The 22,388-nt window shown below is 45.0% G+C and overlaps 2 protein-coding genes across 3 annotated transcripts in view; both read left to right on the top strand.

Annotated features, from left to right (window-relative positions):
- Window positions 1–3,347: 3,347 nt before the first annotated feature.
- On the top strand, window positions 3,348–5,814 carry LOC118785047 (nascent polypeptide-associated complex subunit alpha, muscle-specific form-like). The gene is made up of 2 exons (XM_036539572.1): window positions 3,348–5,485; window positions 5,788–5,814. The coding sequence occupies exons 1-2, from the start codon at window positions 3,662–3,664 to the stop codon at window positions 5,812–5,814; spliced, it is 1,851 nt and encodes a 616-aa protein (XP_036395465.1). The 5' UTR covers window positions 3,348–3,661.
- LOC118784094 (plectin-like) overlaps window positions 5,804–22,388 on the top strand; it is an 85,235-nt gene continuing 68,650 nt past the window's right edge. For both annotated transcript variants that reach the window (XM_036538095.1, XM_036538093.1), the window contains exon 1: window positions 5,804–6,434. In XM_036538095.1, the coding sequence (XP_036393988.1) occupies window positions 5,873–6,434 (562 nt within the window). In that variant the 5' untranslated portion in view covers window positions 5,804–5,872. The remainder of the gene's footprint in view (window positions 6,435–22,388) is intronic.

The following is a 22,388-nucleotide window of genomic DNA, read 5'->3' as shown; positions in this document are numbered from 1 at the left end:
GAGCTCTTGTTTCTCCCAGTAATCTGAAAGGAATGATATTGTTTCATGTTTAAATTGGGGGTTTTGAGGTAGGTCGATGGCATAAATATGACAATCCAGAGTAAACGGGGAAAGGTAATTTATGTACAGGGTTAGTCACTGTATTTGATGAGGTACAGATTTTAAGCTATCTTTTCTTCTAAACAGTGACTTCAGGAGCCAGTAGAGCACTGTATGATGCAAGCCCCCCTATCCGTCATTCTGTCCTCTCTCTTTCCCTTCTTCTGTGGCGTTGTTTTTCTCCATCTTCCCTTCCCTCTCCCTGTCTCCCCGGGACACCAGTTGATCTCAGGAGCAGACACTGCATAAGCTGGCACGCTCTGCACCCTGCATAGCTGGGCAGTGATTCGGCAGGGCGGCCGACGTAGTCATACCATTTCCGCCCGTTTCAAAGGGAGCGTTCCTTTTACAGAGAGAATTACAGCACCAGCAGAGAGAGGACATCAGCAGCAGAGCAGGGAGATCCAGGCCGACAGTTGACCATCGCACACTTTGTTTACAATCAGGGCGTAAAATCTCCCTCCTGGAAAGGCCTGGTGTGGGACAGATTGATGCAGATTGCTCCTAATGACCGCTGCGGTGCAGGGCACAGGAGTTCGGCCAGTGCTGCGTGCCGCGGCCCTGAGCTTTAGTTGGGGTCCAAAGTGGGCGCTCATTGTTCAGCTAATAAAACCGGTAAATCAAGCCCTTTTTCCCCCTGTCTGATGTTTTAGTTTGCCTTGTATTGTGGAGAATGGATGAGATGGCATTTCAGGACAGTAGACATAAAGTGTACTGCTGTCACTAGAGAGAAGAAAAGAGGCCAGTCCCCACTTTCCCAATCGAATGGAATGTCAGTCTCCTCTTCCCCCAGAATGCCTGTGGTTCGTACCTGCAGCCCACATTGTTGTTGTGAAATAGCTCGCAGAAAGCTCAGTAAAGACTTGTCCAATATATGCTGAGCTGTTATTCATCAAACGGATGTGGTTGATTTAATAAAGAGCGATATGACATGCTCTTAGATTTCATATAATGCAGTTAATAAAATGATAAATAAAATGCAATAGGGTGTTCCTGGAAAAAGTGATCAGTAGTTCATTCTGATATTACTATTTTACATTCATTTAAAAATGGGACCCTTAAATGGTCTTTTTAAGCTCCTAGAATCAAATACGTTCACAAAAAAACATTAGACTCCAGTACTTTTTAGACACAGCAGGCAAGTATCAAGTAGATGACATTCTTTAAATATGCTTAACCAAACATTTGCTAAGTTTGTTTACTTTTGAGTCAAGACCTATGGCTTTCAATGCATACTCACTTTCTCTGCAGTATTGCTCAGTGTTTCCACTGGCTCCTACAGAAGGGCAATAGTTAATATATAGTTGATGCAACTAGTCAGTAGTTGATAGGAATAGTTAATGACATAAAAAGCTTTGCTTTCACTGGATTTATGTATACAAAACTAGGTGAAAACTGTGACTAATTCAGGTGCAGTAGTGTTAAGTGTGGTGGTTATAAAGCACTCATTTTGGTGACTGTGTAGTTGGATGCATTGTGGGTCCTGCCGTGGCACCCAGATGCTTCCAGCTGTCCTGTACGTGTATTAGTGAGAACACGCCCCTCTGCGACAGGATATACTACTTTCCTAGAACAGCCTCTGTCACGTCTCCATTTCACTTGAGGGGTGGGGGTAGGAGGTTTGGAGCCTGCTTTTGTTAAGGTTGAAAAAGCGTACTTCTCAAAGCCCCTTATTTCCTGTTTGAGTCACCTAGTAAATCATTGTACGATAAGTCACCTCATTTGGGCCCCATCTAGAGGAATTGTAAATGATTCTCCCTCTCTTTCTCTTTCACACACACACACACACACACACACACACACACACACTCATACACACTCACACCCTGACGCGCACACCCACTGAAATTCAGTGAGAAGAGTCATGTGATCCATAGGCTAAAACTCAGTATCATGTTCCTGGTGCAGAGATAGGACCGCAGTCGGCCTTTTTCTAAAGCTCAGTGCTCAACTGTATTTAGCAGGGCCAAATCAGATTCAGGAGCTATAATGAGTCATGGAATCTGAATAGTATTTGCTTACAGTCTGTTGCATCATTTGCAAGAGATATGAGTGTATTCCTCAGTAACTCCACAAAGACAAATCTTAATGATTAACTATATACTACAGGCTTCAGCATGACTGTCATCACATATACATGCCTGTAAAGGCTACTTAAATATGGTGTACGTTTGTATGTTCTTTTCATGTTTTAGGCATAAGCTGAGTCCGCTACTATAAAAGACCTGCTGAATGCTCAGTGTATAAGCTCTCTTTCAGTTTCTTAAATTGCTTAGCAATTTACTGTGCTGAAAATGAGCAGTAACATAAACCTGTGAAGGCACCCTGAGAGAAACAGTCTTTGAAGGTTGCACTTAAGTTAATGCTTTCGTGAAGAACAGCGCAAGCAGACAGCGCATTCGAGCTCGAAACACACTAAGGTGCGCTTTCTTGCTGGCTGTTTCAGATTCGTTTTCTGCGAGACGTGTGCCACCGCGATTGCTTGTTTAATCATTCACGGGGACCGAGCCTCATTCTCACATTCATTCATTTAATGCCTTATCAAATGACACACCTGTTGTTCCCCTGATCCCAGGGGACCTCTGCAAATTGCCAAAGGTGAGACTCCGATCCAAAAATACAGGGGCAGTGAGTGATGGAACTAGATGTGTCTCCCCCACCCCCTCCCTCCCATAGAAAATAGAAACGGGTATTAATAATGGGGAAAGGGGGCGGGGTGCAAAAGAGCAAGAGCCTATATGTGTCACTCGATATGAAATATATGAAATGGACTAGCAGCTAGCTATGGCTAGCAGAGCAAGTAAATGCCTAGCGTGGCTGTATAGGATTGCAGGTTTATAGGGTGTCTCCCTTCACTTTGTTAATTCCTCAAAGACCCACCCACTTGCTCATAAGGCAAGCGTGTGTCAGCCCTTGGGGTGTGTATCTTCGCCTGTGAATGCGTATGAGAGTGTATATGTGTGTGTGAGTGCGTTTGTGTGTGTCCTCTTTGCTGTGGGACCGGACCAACTGCGTGCGGCTTGGCGCCTCCGAGGTGGATCGCTCTGTCCGTTCATTCTCTCTCCTTCTCGCGCTCTCATTCATTCCTGCCAGCTGCTCTCTCTCTTCCCCCCTCCCTCCCGGAGCCACTCTCTTTTTCCAAGCCATTTCTTCCTCTGTCGGAGAGAAGGTAGGAGGAGCCGTGGCAGTGCTGAGCGGGGCTCTCTGTCACTGACGTTTGTGCTAGTCCAGTGCCTGCTTACTTCCAGGCAAGGCTGACTAGGGGGAAGATTTGCTTTAGAGTTGTTTTAGAGGCTTTTTTTTTCCCCTGTACATGTACAAGTTGTGAAAGACTTACTTTCTGAGAACACAGAAGTAAGAGGAAGACCGAGACAGACGAGCAGAACAAGAGGATTTATTTATACATACTTTTTTTTTTCTTAATCAACTTGAGAGCACGTGGCAGCCGGTCCTGCCACAGGACTACTCACACAGGAGTGAGGTCATTCAGGAAATTTGTTCCCTCCAGCATAGCTCCTCCAGTTTTGCTTCTTAATTAGACACCAGAAACAGAGAAGAGACAATGGTGGCTGGAATGGTGATGCCGTTGGCGGACCTGAGGGCGATTTACGAGCTGCTCTTTCGGGATGGCGTTTTGGTGGCCAAGAAGGACAAGCGCCCGCAGAGCAAGCACCCGGAGGTGCGCGGGGTCACCAACCTGCAGGTGATGAGGGCCATGGGCTCCCTCAAATCCAGGGGCTATGTGAGGGAGACCTTTGCCTGGAGGCACTTCTACTGGTACCTCACCAACGAGGGCATCGTGTACCTGCGCGACTACCTGCGGCTGCCCGCTGAGATCGTGCCCTCGTCCCTGCAGAGGGTGCGCCGCCCAGCCACCACCTTGAACGTGGTGCAGAGGGCCGCACGGGTCCAGACGGTGGAAGGCCCCATGTCCTATGCCCCCAAACCTGCCTCCAGGGCTGGGACAGAGTCCCAGGAGTCCCTGATGGACAGACAGGGTTACCGGCGCAAGAGGATGACCGCCGCCGAAGAGGAGGAAGCACAGACTGAGAGGACGCCGAGGTTCAGGGGCCGTCCAATCGCTGCCGAGCCACCAAGGTCCAGGGCATCATGGGAGTTTGTGGCCCAGAGCCAGCAGGCCCTGAGGAATGGGGAAGTGTCCCACAAAGAAGTGAGAGTGATGGAGGAAAGCCAGGTGAAGAGAGCCTCCATGGTCAAATTCTCTCAGCTGCCTCCTGATACTAAGAGTGCTAAAACCACCATGGCGGTGACATCAGAGGAGAGGGCCCTTCCCCTGGACCATAAGGGGAGTGCTCAAATGGCTGGGGTGCAGAAAATCACTGCGACCAATGATGCAAAGGCAGTTGCTGAACCGGTCGCTACAAAACCAATGGCAGCCATAGCAGCACCAGTTGCAGGGGCAACAGCAGCAGCAGCTGCAGTTGCCATGACAATGGCTGCTATGCCCTCTAAAGGAGGAAAAGAAAAGGCCAAGAAGATGGTTGCGGAGCAGGTCTCCCAGGAGACCCCTAAACAGCTTCTGGACCAGTCACCTCACCCAGCCAGAGAGGTGATGGATAAAACTGAGAGGACCACAGAGGTGAAGGCAACATGGGAACCTCCAAAAAAAACGGCCAAAGAAAATGTCACAGCCACACTGCTGCCACCTACAAGCCCAGCCTCTGGTGCCATTGAAAAGGCAGAAGCTCAGGTCTGCGTGGCGGAGGCGGCATGGGTGGCTTCCAAACCACCCAAGCCCAAACCCACACCCCGTGACACAGAAGTCACCGTCAAGGCTGAGGTGACGACTGAGGTGATCACACAGGTGTCGCACAAAAAGACACTGAAGATTAGTGAGACCCAGAAATCACCAGAGCCAACTGTGGGAACAGCATCGGCTGTGGCTGTGGCAACTGAAGCTCCACCTCCCACCAAGGTGGATAAGAGCAAGATTAAGAAGACCTCTGAGGTTAAGTTGACGCAAGAAACTCCCAAACCAGAGTTGGGAAAACTCCCAACCAAACCAGCAGTGGCACCTGCAGCAGGAGAGGGCGTGGCTACGCCCGCCGTCCAGGCGAAGACAACAGCTCAGACGGCCCCCGCTGATGCACAGCGGGCTCCCAAGTCGTCCAATGAAAATGCCATTGCCGAGCTGACGTCACCACCAGTGCCAGCAGCAAAGGAGACCCCAGCGGAGACCCCAGTGGAGATCCCAGACCCCACACGCAAAGGTCCTGACAAGCTCCTCAACGGACGTGCCGTGCAAGAGAGCTCTAAACCTTCCTCAGAGATTATTGCGTCTAAATCGGCAGCTCTCGTGCAGGCTGGGGCAGCGGGCCCCACCGAAGAGGTAAAGGTGACCACACAGGAGACGGTCCAGGTGACAGTAACGCAGGTGGTTGACAAATTAAATGCTACGTCCGTGCCGGCACCATCACAGAGGGCAGTAGCATTGGTTTCGGTGGCAGAGGCTGCTGTACCTGCGGAGAGAGTGAAAAAAGAGCCTGAAAATGCAGTTGGAAAAATAGGGAAAAAGGAGGCTGCTGTAGTGTCTGTAGAAATCAGTTCAGTAAAAGCAGCTCCAGCTAAAGAGACCACAGAGAAGGGAGAGGCCCCCATAACACCTGAAGTGAGGGTTGCAGCGAAGAGCGATAAGCCCTGTTCCAAAACAGTCCCCTCTGTGCAGAGCACACCAGCTGCAGCTGCAAGATCTGAGGCCTCTGCTCCCACCGACAAAGGGAAGGCGGAGCCTGCCGAGTTCACCGAGGAAAATATGAAGCAGGAGGTCCCAGAGCTATCTTCCGAAAGCAAACCACCAGCGGCGGCATTGGCAGCAGCAGCAGCTGGGGCTGACGCCAGCACGCGAGCAGCGCAGGGAGGGCCTCCGCCACTCACTCCAGACTCCGCTTCTCGCGCAGAACATAAACAAGGCAGCGGAGCCGCGCTTCACAGGGCCTCCCGCGAGAGGAGCTCCGAGCCTGCCTCCGAAGTTGCCCCGCAGACCGAGAGCCAGCCAGAGGACGCCTGCGACCCGGAGCCCGCGTCTCCAGACTCAGCAGCCATGCGGAAGAAGATTGTGGTGGTCGAGGAGGTGATCGAGGTGCAGCGCCTCTGCAACCCGCAGATGGGCCAGCAGACCCCGGAGGAGCTTGACCCCGACCTCATCGGCCCCGACATCGACATGGACATCGTGACGGAATTAGCCCTGGAGGGTGCCAGAGGGGCCGTCACCGAGGGGGCGGCTGCTGTCGCCACCCGTCACCCCGTCCCCGAGTGTGAGTGGGACCTCGGAGAGGACGAGCCGGAGGAGAAAACCTGGCCCAACTTTGTAGAAGGTTTGAAAGCGTTCCAGCTGTGTTTCCCTCCTCCTGTCCTGCATCTGTGATGTCACGGCCGTTGCCGGGGTTTCGGGCTGCGATTGCTTGTGGGAGGTGCGAGGTGGCTGTAGTAACGAGAGTGGTGATATTGTGTCCACAGGGATTCCTTTCATAAAGTACAAAATGCGTGTAACTGTGACGCTGTGCTAATCATAAAGTAGCATGGGTGCTGGATGCTTAGAAAGTACTTAATGTTGCTTGATTTACTTTTTAGGTCGTGTGCCTTTTACTTCAGGGAGTAAACATTTAGCTGTAATTGCCCTGTTCAGAATACTGGTTACAGCGTGATTACAGCTAACAGTTTTTCTGCACCCATGAGAGAAGACATTCATTTTTCTTGTTGTTTTTAGTAACTTCAGATTATTGTAATTACAGTTTTGTAATGAGAGATGGGAGGTCTGACTCAGAGTAACAAAGAAACTTAGCCCACGTAAACCTTAAGAGTTAAGAGTGGACCGCATGTGAGCACTCTATCAGGCGTTGCCCTCCCTGATAATTGTTATTTTTCCACATATTGCGCTGCTTCTCTGTGGGAGAGTGAGAAACGCTGGACAGGTTATTCCCGTTGCGGGAAGCACGTCTGATTTCGAGCCCAGAACCGATCCGCCCAAGCTGCCTCTGACAAGGCCCCAGGCATGACCTGCTGGCCCCTCCCAGGGGTGATACAATCCCTCAGTCATTTATGCAGGCTGCAGATATTTGCAAAGGAATGCCTGCCCCCTAACCCCCCCACCACCGCCCCCGCTAAAAAAGCTGAGGGCTTGAGTTAGTGAGTGAGCGGGGCGCTGATCGCTGGGGGGCTCAGAGGGTCTTTAGTGCCCCCCCGTGTTGCACGCAGGAGCCCGAGTGCTCGGGGGCTTGGCTGTGTCTTGCGGTTTCTGATACCCCTGACTGTGGTCAGATGAAAAGCTGGGCCTTGTGCTCCTGGATGGCTCTCGTGTCATAATGGGCAGCCCTGCAGATAAGGGCCAGCTCGCCTCTGAAAACAGCAGCACGCGCACTGTCCCCACCCTTGGGCTGCATTCCGGAAAGTTCTGGGTTTTGTAAAGCAGTGCTGGCCACCCCCTCCCATTGTAGTGACTAACATGTGACTGAGCTGAATTTCCCTTTCCAGTATATTCCCAAATATATTATATTGCGTAAATGTAAGGCACACATGGTTTGCATTATTTTAAAAGTTTGACCAAAGGAAGTATGAGGTGGGCATCAAATTTGACGTCCATGCAGAATGAATATGGCACAACAGGCATGTAAGACATTATCCTCTTAGGAGGCGGTGTCTTTATAGTAAAACATTGTTGTTACTAGAGTAGAGGAGCATGCACGTACTTGCCTTTGCCACATGCTGAGGCTGGTGGTATGCAGAGCAGTGAATGAAATCATCTGTCTGTGTCATTTACTTGTATTTAAATGGTTATTTTTAACTGCTTGTCAGTTAGGCAGTGCAACATGCACATATATACTGCTGTTTTTATCAGATTGTCTGTGTGATATTTGTCACTCCCACTGAGTACCATTTCCTTTCAGTATCTGTAATCAGTGTTTTTATATAATCTTGGATACAGGACCACTTACATGACATCCAGAAAAAGAAATTGCTTCTTGTCTGGAATGGTGCACCAGGGCTGGGTCTTGTAGTTAAGAGATCGTCATCAAAAAGGCGATGTTCTCAAAATACACAAGTTACCTGATGAAATCCATTTGCAAGCTGAAACCCCTTGAGGTTTGCCAAAGCTGTTAAACTCATTGCTGCCACCTGCTGAGTAATTAGTGCTTCAGCTCTTTAGATATGTCCTCTCTAATTGTGCCACTTAACAGCTTGTAAAAACCTCCTTTCGCTGCTTCTATTTGATTCATCATAAGAGCATACACATGGTGGCATGAAATGCCATGCATGCGCTGAAATATGTCAGCTCAGTTACCAAGGAAACACTTCATATAAACAAACAAGGAAGCAAACAGACAAGCAGTCAACAGGGCATTCAAGCTGACATCTGAACATTTGTTTTGGCTTTGACTATTGACATGAATCTGATTATTTTAATATCTTGAGTGACTATGGATATTATTGAATGGTTGATGGCTTCATTAGAATGCTCTGAGACCATCTCTTAGTAGCAAAAGGTGCTTAGTTATAATTCAATCTTCACTCTTGAAGTAGTTTAAGAGAAATTTAACAATTATTAAAAGAAATTGTGAATTATTTTTTACCCAAGACGCAGGTAATATGCATTCAATCACTTTCATATTATAGGGCAAAGCCAATTCTCATTCATTGCAACAATAAAAGCAAAATACGCTCTAATGGAGACACCATATAATATAATATACAATGGATTCAGTACCCACCTCACGTTTACGTTTTCCTAATTAGGTTTTATTTCTTTCTTTGTTAGATTAATTCACTGAAACTAAACATGCAGAGCCATAATGGTGGACCGTTCATAGAGGATTGCTATGCAACAATCTGAACAGAAAGTGGTTAACACTGGCTGGAATCATGTCCAAACACTGAACCACCCACCATTAAAAAATTGACAAAAGCCAATACGGCAATCTTGTGTTGAGGTGAACTGAATCTCAAATCCATGACGTAAACCGATAGATGTATTGGCTACATAACTGAAGTAATTATGGGTGGCTCGATGTTAAGATTTAATCCTGCCTACCATATAACAAGATACACTGCACATACGATTTGCACTTTCATGCTTAACTAACACTTTCCCTTCCATAGCATATATATTAGCAGTATTTTCTCTTGTGCTTGCGAATATTACAAGTAATTCTGTTTGGTGTTATGTTGCAGAAAGGGTAGCGGATTGGCTTTCATATAATAAATCTGTACACTGAGCCCTTTCTATCTGCTTCTTAGTACAGTTCTTTGGGTGTAGACAACCTCCTAACATGGATCAATGGGAATCGATTTTATGAGCTGAGGGCACCAAAATCTGATCTCACAGGAAATGGTACAACTCATTTAGTCTTTTTTTTCCAAAGCTTATTTTTACCCTTAAGGACTTAGGGTCGTATTATGTCCATAGCTGTGGTGCATACCTCTCTATTAAAAATCTGTCATTACTACATTTTTCCAAGGTGCCCCCAGGGGACATCTCAATCGTTGCTGGGGGCACAAGCATGCCAGTTTGGGAACCACAGCTTTAGAGATTATGACTCATCTCAAAGTAAATTCAGCTAGGCAGAAACGAGGCTGACCTTTTAGAAGGCCGCTGCCATTAGACACACAGGCTATCAATAGATTGTGTTGTGGTTTTGTAGCAATGAGCCCGTAAAGCAAGTTATAAATCTGGCCTCCACAGTTGTGCAAGAAGCTAATCTTGCTGCCACTGCGGGCTCATCCCTTGTTCCCGAGCCCCACGATGAGACCCTGGGAGGTAAAAGGCTACAGCGTGGCACAACTTTCCCATGTCACTCTCAACCACAGCTAAAACCCACATGAAGAAGAGGCTTTTCTAACAGTCAGAAATGTCAGTACCAAATGAACAAAAATGGATCATAAAAAGTTACATAATGTATACATAATGTTGTTATATGCACATAATATAAACAGTAATCTTTAATGTGCATTGTTTTCCAATGTATTCCTGTATAATTTGTATATTATTGAAATACGCAGTCTATTGTTACAAACTGAGGCAAAGTAGATAGTATTTTGTGTTTGTATTTCATATTTGAACATGTATTCATGTTTTTTAAGGGAAGATATCAATTGATGGTAATTATGGAAGACTCCAGAATAGGCCTGTGTCCTCCATTATTATCTACGGCTGTAAAGCTCTGTACCCTGTTACCAAGTGCAATGTACAAGCCACAGAACTAGAAACAAAAGTGATAAAAGATTTTCCATTCAAATTATTGGATAAAGACACATTTACTATCGAACAGGAAGAATTGTGTTCAGTTTAGCTTGGCCCACACCCCTTATCCTGAGACAGCTGTTCTGTATTGCAGTGCACACCCAAGACATGATATTTATTAGCCAGATAAACCCTGTGCCTGTCCAGTGTAACACAGGTCTGCAGTTGAGAGTAGGAACTGCTATTTGCAGTCGCTGAGGGTGGTCAGAGTTTTCATACAATGAGACGAAAACAAAAGTGAAATCCACAGCTGTAGATTACGATGTTAAAAACAAATGCAGCAATTAGGAAGAAAACACGATTAGAACATCTCATTAGAGCGTCCATCTCTTTTATGACGGGAATTTCCTCCTGAGGGTTTTTTTTTTCTCCTGATGACCGAAGCCTGCATTGTCTTTTATCCTGTAGCGGGTGCCAGCAGTGCCTGGCTTTCGTCAGGGAAAATCTTGCTGGAATCAGCTTTAATTATAGTCAATACTGCAGTACAATTGAATCAGGCATAACTGGCCTTTTTTAGGTTTTGGGGGACCTGTTTTTCTAAAGTCACAGTCAATGGTAAAAAAGTGCAGTCAAAATGGTGGATTAAACCTATGCTTCAACATTATGTGTGTCTCAAATGATAACCTATCATGGGGAGTAGTCAGTAGAAGGTGTGCCTTTCTAGCTCTGTTCTACTTTCATTATCAGCTAGGCAACAACCGGAGTTCACATTCATTACAAGCCTACAGTAATTCGACACACACATATCTGAGCAAGGGTGTGTTTCAAGGTCTGCAAAGCATTGTGTGACCTTTACAGAGGCCCGCGCATAGAGTACTGCACTTCATGGAAGGCACGCTATTGTTTAATCTGTGGTAGGTTATTATACAGATGCAGAGAGAGCTGTGAGGTTAATGCTCCTATGCATTCCGGAGTCCGGGTCCAGGTTATGAGCTCTGCTCTGTCTCTGTTCGATGTTCAAGGCCTTTTTTGGTGACGGATTCCTGGTTATGTGGCGGTCCTGGAGGGGCTGTACCTGGTGACATAAGAGAATGTAAATATCACGTCCTGCTCCTGAACCTCCCTCAGCGGGCAGAAACGTCGACAACCAGCATTCTGCTGCCATTCGGTGCATGAGCTGGTCTAGGACCAGTTTCAGTGAACAGCAAACAATAAAACATAATAACCCTCACTGCAGCCCCATTTCACATTGCTCTTTCTTTCTCTGTTCTGGGTTCCTGGATGTGATGTAAGCACTACTCTTTATCAGATTCAGCTGTAGTTTTTCAGACACAACAGCTTCCAAAAATTAACTTTGTGTGGATGTCTGTACATGTGTTTTACCAGGGCACTTCTCAGTTGTTACTTGTTGTTTAAAATAAAACAGGACCTTAAATAAGCATGTCTCTAAAGGATTTTAATCATCCTATTTAGGTATAGTTTAGCAGATTGGGTAGTGTAAACATGACAGTGAAGATCAGTCTGAAATTGCACACTCTGTCAACACTGTCATCTATAATACCATGTGCACATTTAAATGCAAGGCCATTAAATCTTGTTATATTTAGAGACTATTATGCATTGCACAGAGCCTCAAGGGGGACAGCAGGCCAAGAAGGAGGGTTGGGAGCTCGAACCTTGGGGACCACTGCGTCTCTCTGTCCTTCTTAAAAAAATCAAATAATGTAGCTGGCGACTAGGTGGTTAAACACAGAATTCCTGGCTGCAGAGTCAGAAACGGCCAAGCCCGCCACAATGTTTCCACCACAGAAAGCACTGAAATTGAATCAGGCTCTCTTATGTTACATCTCCTTCAATTTCTGTTTAATACTCTTTTTCAAATGTACCCCTCTGGTTTTAATAGACACACAATCCCATTCTGTCATCTGTTGTATGTTAACAATGGGTTCCAGTGTTTTGTTTGAAATAAGGGCGTCCTATGGGGACAGAGAGCTCCTTACTGTTGTGGGTTTGTTGGCTGTTTTTTCACGGGGTGGGGGGCGTTGTTGGGCTGTGATCATTTGATAGGATGAAGTCTGAAGGACTGTCTTTTTTCCCCCGACAGTCTGTGAGGTTTGCTTGTGCTAGCCCGTTACCATCCCGTTTCCAAAGGTCATTTCCTGTCTCTGCTGAAGGAAGTGGTAAACTTTTGAAAATGTTGAAAACAAGTTTTAGTTCAGGCCAGTCACTGTTCAGATAGTGATGGCACATAGTGGGGTGGTTATTTCTTGCTTGTCTGTTACAAAACCATATCTACCTTACCATGGCGTGCTTTTGAATGTTCAGGGTTTGCAAATAATGTTGACATCTTGTGGATGACAAAAAATGTTTGTTGGCAGTGAATAATGTCAGTTGACAGTAAATATTGAAAGATACTTAACAATCTGGGTTTATTTGTATTGAAGCACCAGGGTGAAGGAATTGCATCATGGATTAATGCTTGCATTCCTATGACATTGCTGGAATGTAAAAAATGAGAAGGAATGGTATTAAAGGACAGCTTGAGGCATATATTCTCTACCTTTCAATTGTCATTCATATTGTAGATCTATTTACATTTTGATATAAAAAAGTAGGGAATAAAAATAAAAAATAGGAATTTTCTTAGTCATGCTCACCAGGTACACATTAAGTCAATAGCCTTTGTGAGGCTTATTTATAGATGCTTGCTGCTTCCATCAAAGCACTTTTCCTGGGTTTTCATTTCTTATAGAACCCTCGTAGATGTCTTTTAAGCTTTTAAAATGTATCTCCACACCTGAGCGTTCTTTGTCCTGATTGGTTGAGAGTGTGGCAGGTCCCCTACGTGGTGTGGAGGCGTGACCACGTAGGGGACCTGCCACGGAATAGTCCTCCCCCCGGCGCTTTAAACGTGTCCGCATCTGCCGCACACTGCAGCCAAGCGGACGCCACAACAGTTTCATCATCTTCCAACTGTGACCGAATGACCATCGCGCCCACTTGATATTTATATCCCTTTCAAACTCTAATACCCCCTGGCTTCCCCCCCTCCCCCCATCTCCCCTCCCCCACCCCCTGGCTAATTGGAAGGACACTGGGGAACAGGCTGACATGTCCAAGCAGGAGGCATGAGCTGTCAAAATTAAGAAGGGGGTTCAGATACAAAGCAGAGCCCAAACAAACAGGAGTCTCCTCTTTCTGCTCATTCCCCCCTGTTCGGGTCGCTCCGCGTCCTCCTCCTCCTCTCCGCCCCGACACCCCGATGAAGATCATACCCGGTAGGTGGCTTTTCCCCCCCCTGCCCGGGGCCCTCTGGCACCGCGGCGTGTGCTGTGTGTTCTGTGGTGTTCGTCTGCGAAGACAGGAAGCTTGTGCCCGCCGTTCGCCACGACCTTCAGCGAGCAAGCCGGATTCTTTTCCATTTTTAAACCTGTCCGCGCTATGGCCGACTTGAATTACATTTAATGTGCGGTGGGTGACTATTTTTTTTCCATTTCTTTATTTGATGCCGCTGTACGTGACCGTGCCCCCCCACACACACCCTCCACCTCCAGCCAAGATATTTGCCTTCCATTTGCATGCGATACGGATAGGAAGTGCGTTTCGTTTTGAACAGGAGCTGTCTGTCGTGCCCTCTGCTCTTTGCTGTGTTTTTTGCATGTGAAGAGCTATATAATGCCAACACCTGTTTTTCCAGCACAGCAGTCACTTTTTTTGAGCTCTTCTGAGCGACCTCTCGTGCTCTCGGTGTTTGGTTTGGGGCTTTGGAAAGGAAGGGGGGTGGGTATTTGTTTGGTGACAACGGGCTTCTTCGCTATCCAAAGCTGTCAATGCTCCGGTCAGTGCATAAAACCCACGTGAGAGCGAAGATGTAAAGAGAGATATGGAGAGTGTAAGGATGCGCTTAGGGGCCGTTTAGGATAAAGTGCAGATATTCTTTTCAGAATAAAACAGAAAACTTCACACAGTAAGGGTTACTAACTTTTCAGAAGGTGTTTATTGATTTATTGATGTGATATTTACTCAAAAAAAGGCAAAACCTTTGGACTCTTAAGCTTTACTCAAAATAAAGCTGTTGGTGTGAAGGGAAAATAATTAGCTCTGGGCAGGGCTTTTTTCTGAGGTGATTCCATCAGCAGGCTAAGTCTTTCATTACAAGTGTATAAGAATTAGCATGACTTTGTATGATTAGGATGTTATAACAAGGCTGGGTGGTTGAACCTTGAAGAAAGCTTATTGGTTAGGGGTGATACATAATATGCTACAGGCTGAAAGCCTGGCAACAAGCCTGTGTGTTTAAGTAAAACATCCACTGGAAAATTTAGGGGGAGAGAATGGAGCCCAACACAAGGAAACAATTACTCAGAAAAAAAGAACATTTCGAACGTCGCTGCCCTGAGAGAGAAAGAGAGAGAGACAGAGAGAGAGAGAAACAGAGAGAGATAGATAGCATGACATATCGATGAGTGTGTATGGAACACAAAACCATATAAAAATGAATATTTAGAATAAATACTGTGGCATCTTGTTTTAGCTGAAAGTGGCGTTAAGAAAGACACATCTGGAGACACAGCTGGGAGAGCAGGATCTCAGTGAGCGAACAGCAGGAAATAAAGAATTAAAGAGGCTGGGCAGTGCTTGCTCTCTGCCAGACTGTGTGCGTATGTACGTGTGCGAGTTTGTTTGCGAAGGCTGAAGTACTAAGTGCAGCCTGATAATATTCACTTTGCCTCCCTGTTACAAAAAAAAGAAGAAAGTATATTGAAACATTCTCTGTGTTTGTTTTTGTAAGGGGTTGTCAGCACAGGGCTAAAGTACAGCTAGCATCAGTGAGACACAGAGGGAAGGAAGGAAAAAAAGAGAAGAAAGGACTGAGTCGTATATAGACAGAGGAGAGAGGGAGACCGAGAGAGAGAGCAAGAGGGAGGGAGAGAGAGAGAGAGTTGAAGGAGAGACAGAGCAAGAGGGAGGGAGGGAGGAGAGGTCCTCTCCAGCGAGTGAATCGTCCAGGGAGGAAAAAAAGAGAGGGGTTACTCTTTTCGTTCTCCGATCGCGCAGACAGGGGCAACTTGAACTGCCCATCTTTTTTTAAGTCCGTTCCCTGTCCACACCCACGATCCCCCACCCACCCCCCCCCCCCCTCCTTCCTCTCTCACCCCCCTCCCCTCCCACCTGTCTGCTCAGCCGGCGCTTCTCAGCTTATCTGGCTTCCTAATGTCGGCGAACCCCCCGGAAAACGTGTTCCCAACACTGGTGGTTTTAGGACACGTTGTCACCTTAGTTGCAGCCTGGCGCTGGAGAAAACGGAGGCAGAACAGCGAAGGTAAGAAGGCAAAGGAACATTCTCTTGGCGAAAGGCTGCTCTGGGAAAGTGTACTAACCTTCAAGAGTGCACAGAGTCATTGTGTCAGTGCTTGCTGGTGCACAGCTGCTTCGTCTCTTTTGCTGCACTTTCCGCCTTACTCCCTTCACTCTAGCCTTCTGAGTGTCTGTGTCTCTCACTCGCTCCCTCTCTCTCCCTCTCTCTCTCTCCCCCTTTCTCTCCTTACGCGCATCGTGTTGATGTTAACCCAGTAAGTGCTGGTCGACAGAGGGGGGGCTTGCTACAAAGTTAGTATGGTAGTATGGTGCTTCAAAGTTAGTATGTGGAATATGTAAAAACTTTTTTTATGTTATTGGAAAGTATTTGGGATTAATTACAGTGCAATTGAATTAAGATTTTGTTAATTTATTACTTTGATTTGATGTGTTACAGTTAGCATTCTTGTTAATTATTATTACACAGCTATTTTTTTAAAGAAAATTGTGAACACAGTGAGAAAAACATATCCTTTCTTAGAGTTGCTAGGGTACGATTGGGCCTGTGCTGCTGTTGCTTGAATCGTCTGATAACCGCTTCAATATTGATAATTGATGAAGCATATGCATATGCCGGATTCCCAAATGGCTCCCGGATCTATTTACATACAGGAGCACTCTGTGTTATAGGGGGACATTATAACCTTGACGCGTTTCCAGTCAGCGTTTTTTGCCCCGGTGATTGAAATGAATGACCTTTCGTGGCGCGGCGTGTTTGGATCTCTTTGTGCCGTGCGTGCTGCATGCTTGCGTGGGGGGCGCATCAATCTCCTCAAATTTCATCTGTCTGTACTGATACGCCAGTCTCACTCTGTGAGAAAGTATGAACTTAGGAAAGTGGGTGCATGTCAGTTCAGCAGTAAAACGCATACGTTAATGTGTGGTATGTAAAATATACTTCATATTGTTGAAAATACCGCATATCCATATGCCATTTTTGTATATGCAACATTATGCATATGCTGCTGAGTACATTTGAAAATGTGTGAACAAAATGACTGACAAACACAGCAATAACCTAATGGATGCACCCAGATATGTAACATATTCTAACATATAAGCACAAAATATTATTTAGTTTTTCTGCTTTTTGTAAAGATGATTCATAACACAGATATTTGTCAGCCCTCCCACAGAGAAGGCTCACAGCTCTAATAGTTATACTCTAATTGGTCTATGTGACATTCTTTCTGTTCTGCTTCTCTGCACCCGAACTTGTCACGCTTGTCTTTTTCAGGTATTGTTTCTTTCCTCAATTGTATTCCATTTGGCAGTCTTACAGTGTTAGACTCTGTGACACACCCTGCATTCAGATAAAAGGTATCACCTGTCCTGTCCTCTCAGGCGAGATTAAAAATGAATGGTAGACTTGTTCAGAGTGGGTTTGCTCCTCCTCGCTTTGCCTGCAGTGCACACTCCCCTGTGATCAGCTCAGGTATGTCATGTGCAGTGTGTGGGCCAATCAGCATTCTGTGTGAAGAGAAAAGCAACAACCGGTAGCTGTTTAAAGTGTGCTGTGTCATTTATGGTGTTTAGCTTTATTCAGCAGACAGTGGGACAGCCACACCTTGAGTAGGCTGGCCATTAGCGCATGCCAGAGTGAGAGAAGAATCCACAGGTGTGATCAGGAATCTAACCTATGGTGTTTCAGGTCTGACCTGACAAGCTCCTTTGAAATGAAAGAAGAAAGAATATGTCGGCTGTTCCTTACAGTTTTACTGCTCTTGGTGCCAGTGTTCACGTTTCTGATAATACATTCCTTCATTAGTGTCGAGGGATAATTCTTCTGTCTTTGGAAAGCGGAAGAGTGGATATGACTCTAAAGTGTCAGCAGAGTCAAAGGTAGAGGCTAAAATAGAAAAGCATCTATGGCATTTATTTGGCGGCCATGTCCACCTGCAGCCAAGTCAAGGGTTAAGGGGTCGAAATCCTCACGGGTAATTTATGCTCTTCTGCTCGCTGGCCAGTTTACTGTGCAGTGTCCTGTTAGAACTACTGAATCTCAGTGCATTGTCCAGGCTGATGACAGATTTATCCTGACTCTTTCTGACTGACCTCTGATCCAGAGTCTCCCAAGATGGACGGAATGATGGCAACAAAGTAGAGCGCTCCAATTGGACGAAGGAACTCAGTACATATTACGAATTCCATTGTTCCTATGTTTAAATCAGGGACTCTCCAACAAATGTGTTAAATTGCACATTTGAAAATTGCCAATAGCTGATTGTAAGAGAATATTTTTTTCAATTTTTGAGGTTATGATAAGGAAATATACCTCTTAATGTAATTAAAAATTTCTTTCATACAGTGCTTATATACAGGGTTATCTGTGGATACCTGCTCTGTGAGGACCAGGCTTTGACTGCATACACTCCACACTAGGATGAAGACTCTATGTGCGTGCTCAGCAGTTGCGTAAGTGGTGATTGGGTAACATTGTGCTTAGGCAGACCCAGGTAGGGCAGACTAGTTGATGACCGATAGTATAAATTAAGCACACCGGAGTCCTCAAAATAAGCAGGAGCTGGGCGATGACTCAGTCTTCCGGATGGACAACACTCGTTGCCTGGATACGGCCATAACATAGGCTGCTGCCTTCTTCTCAGGGGAGTTGGCTTTCTCTCAGAAGGCAGTGTTCACTCTTCGTTGGTCATGCCTTCACCACTGCAGCAACCATGACCCTGTATAATAACTTATGTTAAGAGTTGCAGACTAAATTCCAAAATTGAAAGTACACACATTGTGCGCTCTTGGTATTTGAGCATGTTGAGAAAGGGACAGATAAATCAGGCTTGCACTTGTTGGTTTTGGGAGCTCCTTAGTGCCCTTTCAAAAAGCCATGAAGGGAAAAAGAATAACTCACTGTATAGAAGGCAGGGAGCACAGAAGAGACAGTTCCTACTGATTCGTCCAAATCAATGACCTCCTTGGGACCAGAATCACACCCAGATGAAGGCCTCTGTTCTCTGGAGTTTCTCCACACCTCATCTACTGGGGGCTTGTGGAAATACAGTGCTCAGTGGGAGAATTTTAATTTAAGGTGCTTCAGTGGAACATTGGAACCATTATATTTTTTGTTCCATAGATGGAGGAATTCTTGTCTGTATACTGTATTTGTTAGGCATATGGGGTGCTCGTGAGGTCTCCTAGCTTTAGGGAATTTTAACGTTATTCTTTGTAGTCACTTTGTCATTTGCCCGTAGGTGGATTCCTCAAATTATGAAAAAGGTTTTTTTTTTTTCAAGAATGGTTTACACGTAACATACACTGTAGGTATTTTCCTTGAGCACCCATTAAGTTTTTGTTCAAAAAATAGTTTAGAATTTCCCTTAAACAATAAAAAAGAGAAAGTGCTTGGCTAGACACAAATCAAATGTAGACAGCCTTATGCAGAGCTGGCTGTCAAAAAAAAAAAAACCTTTCTCGATTAAGTTTTCCCGAAGAAGATAAGGCGCCCTTGAAGTGCTTCTTCCAACACATAGACCCTAGCGTGAGCGTGAGGAACATCACACCAACAGACGAGGGAGGGGTTTCCTTTATGGGCGTCAGCTGCCGAACAGCTCTATATTCCTATCCTCCTATGACTCAGTATCTCAATATTACACTCAGGACTGGGCTGCTTCTAATTTGCAGCCAAAATGTGTTCTTTTTTTCTAGAAATGCAATAAAGTTTTCAGCTGTGAAAACTTTGTGAAAACAACGGGAAAACGTTGTGAAAACAATGGGATCACGTATTACCTTTGTTAGTCTTTGTATGTAACCAGTCCCCTGGCCTAAGGCACAGTTCCTCTATGTCAATTATTTCAAACAATCTTTGCGTTTAACTGACACAAATTAAATGCAAATCAGATGCACATTGCACAATGCTTATCTGAGCTGGTTTTTCCAACATTCACAAAACCTGGCATGTTAGACTAAGCAAAATCGAATGTTCTGCCCTTACCTCAAACACGCAACGCTGGTGCATAAACACATCTTCAAAAACCATATTGTGTGTAGTGCAAATATTAGGTCCTGTGTAATCCTTGGTGAAACCAAGCAATAACTGCACTAATGGCCTTGGGCAAATTTAACGTGTGCGATTCCTAGTCGTTATACCAACATGATCCTTTTTAAACCATGGGTTACAACTGATAAGTCAGGATATTACTACTTTTCTTATTAAATATGCTGTGTTTTGCTAATCTGATCGAAGTAACTCTGAAGCCACTTTCAGTCAATATTTGGAAACTATAATCAGTGCATAATGATTTTACTTTTCATTCCACCCTAAAAGGATAAAAAATGTATCATGGATCTTTTGAGCGGTTATGTACCAAGTATATGGACACAACTGCTTTCTGTTTACACTGCTTATGCGGTTGTTTGACTCGTGAGTGTGAGTCAAACTTCTGGCAAAGACTTTCGAGTGGAACAAATTTCTCCCTGAAGCCACATTGGGCGGAAACTGAGGGCAGACCTAAACACGGCAGGAGCCTCCAGAATCTCTCAACATTTCCTTTATTCTGGGATGTGCCTCAAATAGATTAAGGACATTGTGTATGACTTATGGATCTGTGATGACTGGATCAGGTCTTGATTATAACCTAAAGCTACCATGGGCTCATTAAGAGTTTCATTACTACTTGAGGGACACCAAATGCAGTCCTCTGAATAATTATCAGTTTCTCAACTTACAAATATAATTTAGGAAATAGATATGTTTGGAGCTTGAAAATACATTTTATAGAAACTATAAATCAGTACTTTAAAATGAACCCCATGCTAAGTGTTTCTATAATTTCAGAGCACCAAGCACTCACCAAGTTAAATGGCCCTTGCAAGGACAAAATTGTAAATGGTCCATATGTCCAACCCAACACCTTTCCTTGGTATTTTGTTACACAATCACACTTTGCGTCGTTCAGAGGTGGAAATCCTCTGCGGGAAGGAGCAGTTGGTGCTCTTGCCTGTGAACGCCAAGTCTCATGAAAGTGAGATTCCGTGTGGATCTGTGGGGCAAAGTTCAGCTCTCAGGAGGAATGCACTCCTGAAAGGGGAGAGGTCTCAGATTTAGCCACGACCGACCCTTTTATCTGTCCCGGGATCAGCTGCAGCCCGCTGTAAATAAGTGTTGCACGACACATGGCTGAGAGGGCGGAGAGGGACCGGCCCGTCCTGAGAGCAAGTGTGTAATTACATGTGCTGGGCGGACGCACCAAGTCGGTAATGGTAGGGTGAAATCACCCATCTCTCTCCCAAAAAGCACTTTTACATCTCACTTTTTGTGTGTGTTACAGTCCCAAACGTTGGTCCAGGGTATACGAACGGGCACACCCACTCTCTGTGTGGCTCTGTTGTTTGTCAGACTGTGTAACCCATCACTGTTCCACACTGCCAAATATGCACGAGTCGACAAATAGATTCTGAGCACGGCTGCTGTAACCCGGGACGCTGTGCATGTCTGGCTTCCATGGCCCAAGCACGTGCAGATTCATGTGTGTGAGATTAACCTGCTGGCAGGCACATGTGTCGAGGTGAGACCAGGTCTGAAAATTAAACAGCTGTGATGAAATCTGCATTGATAGCAGGTCAGGACTGCGTGGGGCAGGCAATTAGGGAAATTAAAATTACACTTATCCCTTGTGGAAAAAATATGAATGTAAGAGGGTAAAATCCTAAATTTACGTAATATAATTATGTAAGAATATACTGCATATGTCAGGAAATAGATCACTTATTTCAAATTCTGTCTCCCTCCATATTTATTTGCAAAAGCAGTTCCATAAATCCTAAAACATTCTACAATATCTGCAAGGAGCTGCATATAAACATGATCATGGTCATTTTCTTCTTTTCCCATAAGGCATAGATTATACATTTTAAGTTTGAAACATTTGATCAGTCTTTAGTTTACCTGTAAATTTTGTAAACATGTAACATATATGCCTAGAATTTTTATTCACAGGGCTTGGTTGTTGTTCATGTGCTTTTAATGTAATCTTAGACACAGAATTTATGGCCAGCTACACCTACCTGTGAATGTTAACTTGGAATGTAACCTCTGAGGTAAATACCTGTGTTAATCCTGAGCTGTCAGAGGCAGGTTCCAAAATTACAGCTCAGTGGATGAAACCTTCCTTCTGAAGCCCATAAGAAGTGACAGCAGGCTGCAATCAGATAAGACAACTTGCACTGAGCACGCCCCATTCCAAACACTCCTAAATTCATTTGCCATGCACTACAATAAACATGGAGACATATGAATCACATGCAATATGGAAGGTGCAGAGCTGAAAAATAGGGTGATGTTGCAAACCGGGCCATAAATTATGTTGGCATATTTACATGTATACAGCGTGGTCATAAATCTGTTTCTTTGAAAACCTCTATTTCAACACCAAAGTATTAGTTATTTAACTTTTCCAAGAATTGACTCAGTAAGGGATTGTTTCTCTGTTTCTCCTTTGTTTTTCAATCAGCTAGATTAGGATTTTATGACAACTCTGTACTGTTATGTTCACATCACACTTTTCAGTCAGGGTGTATTTTGAAATTTTTCAGATAAGTGTATCGGTGTCTGTAGTGGTTGCCCAATTGATGAAATTGGTAAAAAATGGAATGAATGATTATATACAAAATTTTGCAGTTTGTAACCCTGGTGCAGTTGCCAGTTTTTTACAGGGTAAGAAAATCATATTTCATTAAATTTTAATCAATAAATTAAACAAAAATATTTAATTGTATCACTCCCACG

The sequence above is a fragment of the Megalops cyprinoides genome, chromosome 10 (genome assembly GCF_013368585.1).
Source record: "Megalops cyprinoides isolate fMegCyp1 chromosome 10, fMegCyp1.pri, whole genome shotgun sequence".
NCBI classification, from domain to species: Eukaryota; Metazoa; Chordata; class Actinopteri; order Elopiformes; family Megalopidae; genus Megalops; species Megalops cyprinoides.
Note: the sequence above shows the minus strand (reverse complement) of the source record. Positions and strands in the feature narration are given on the sequence as shown.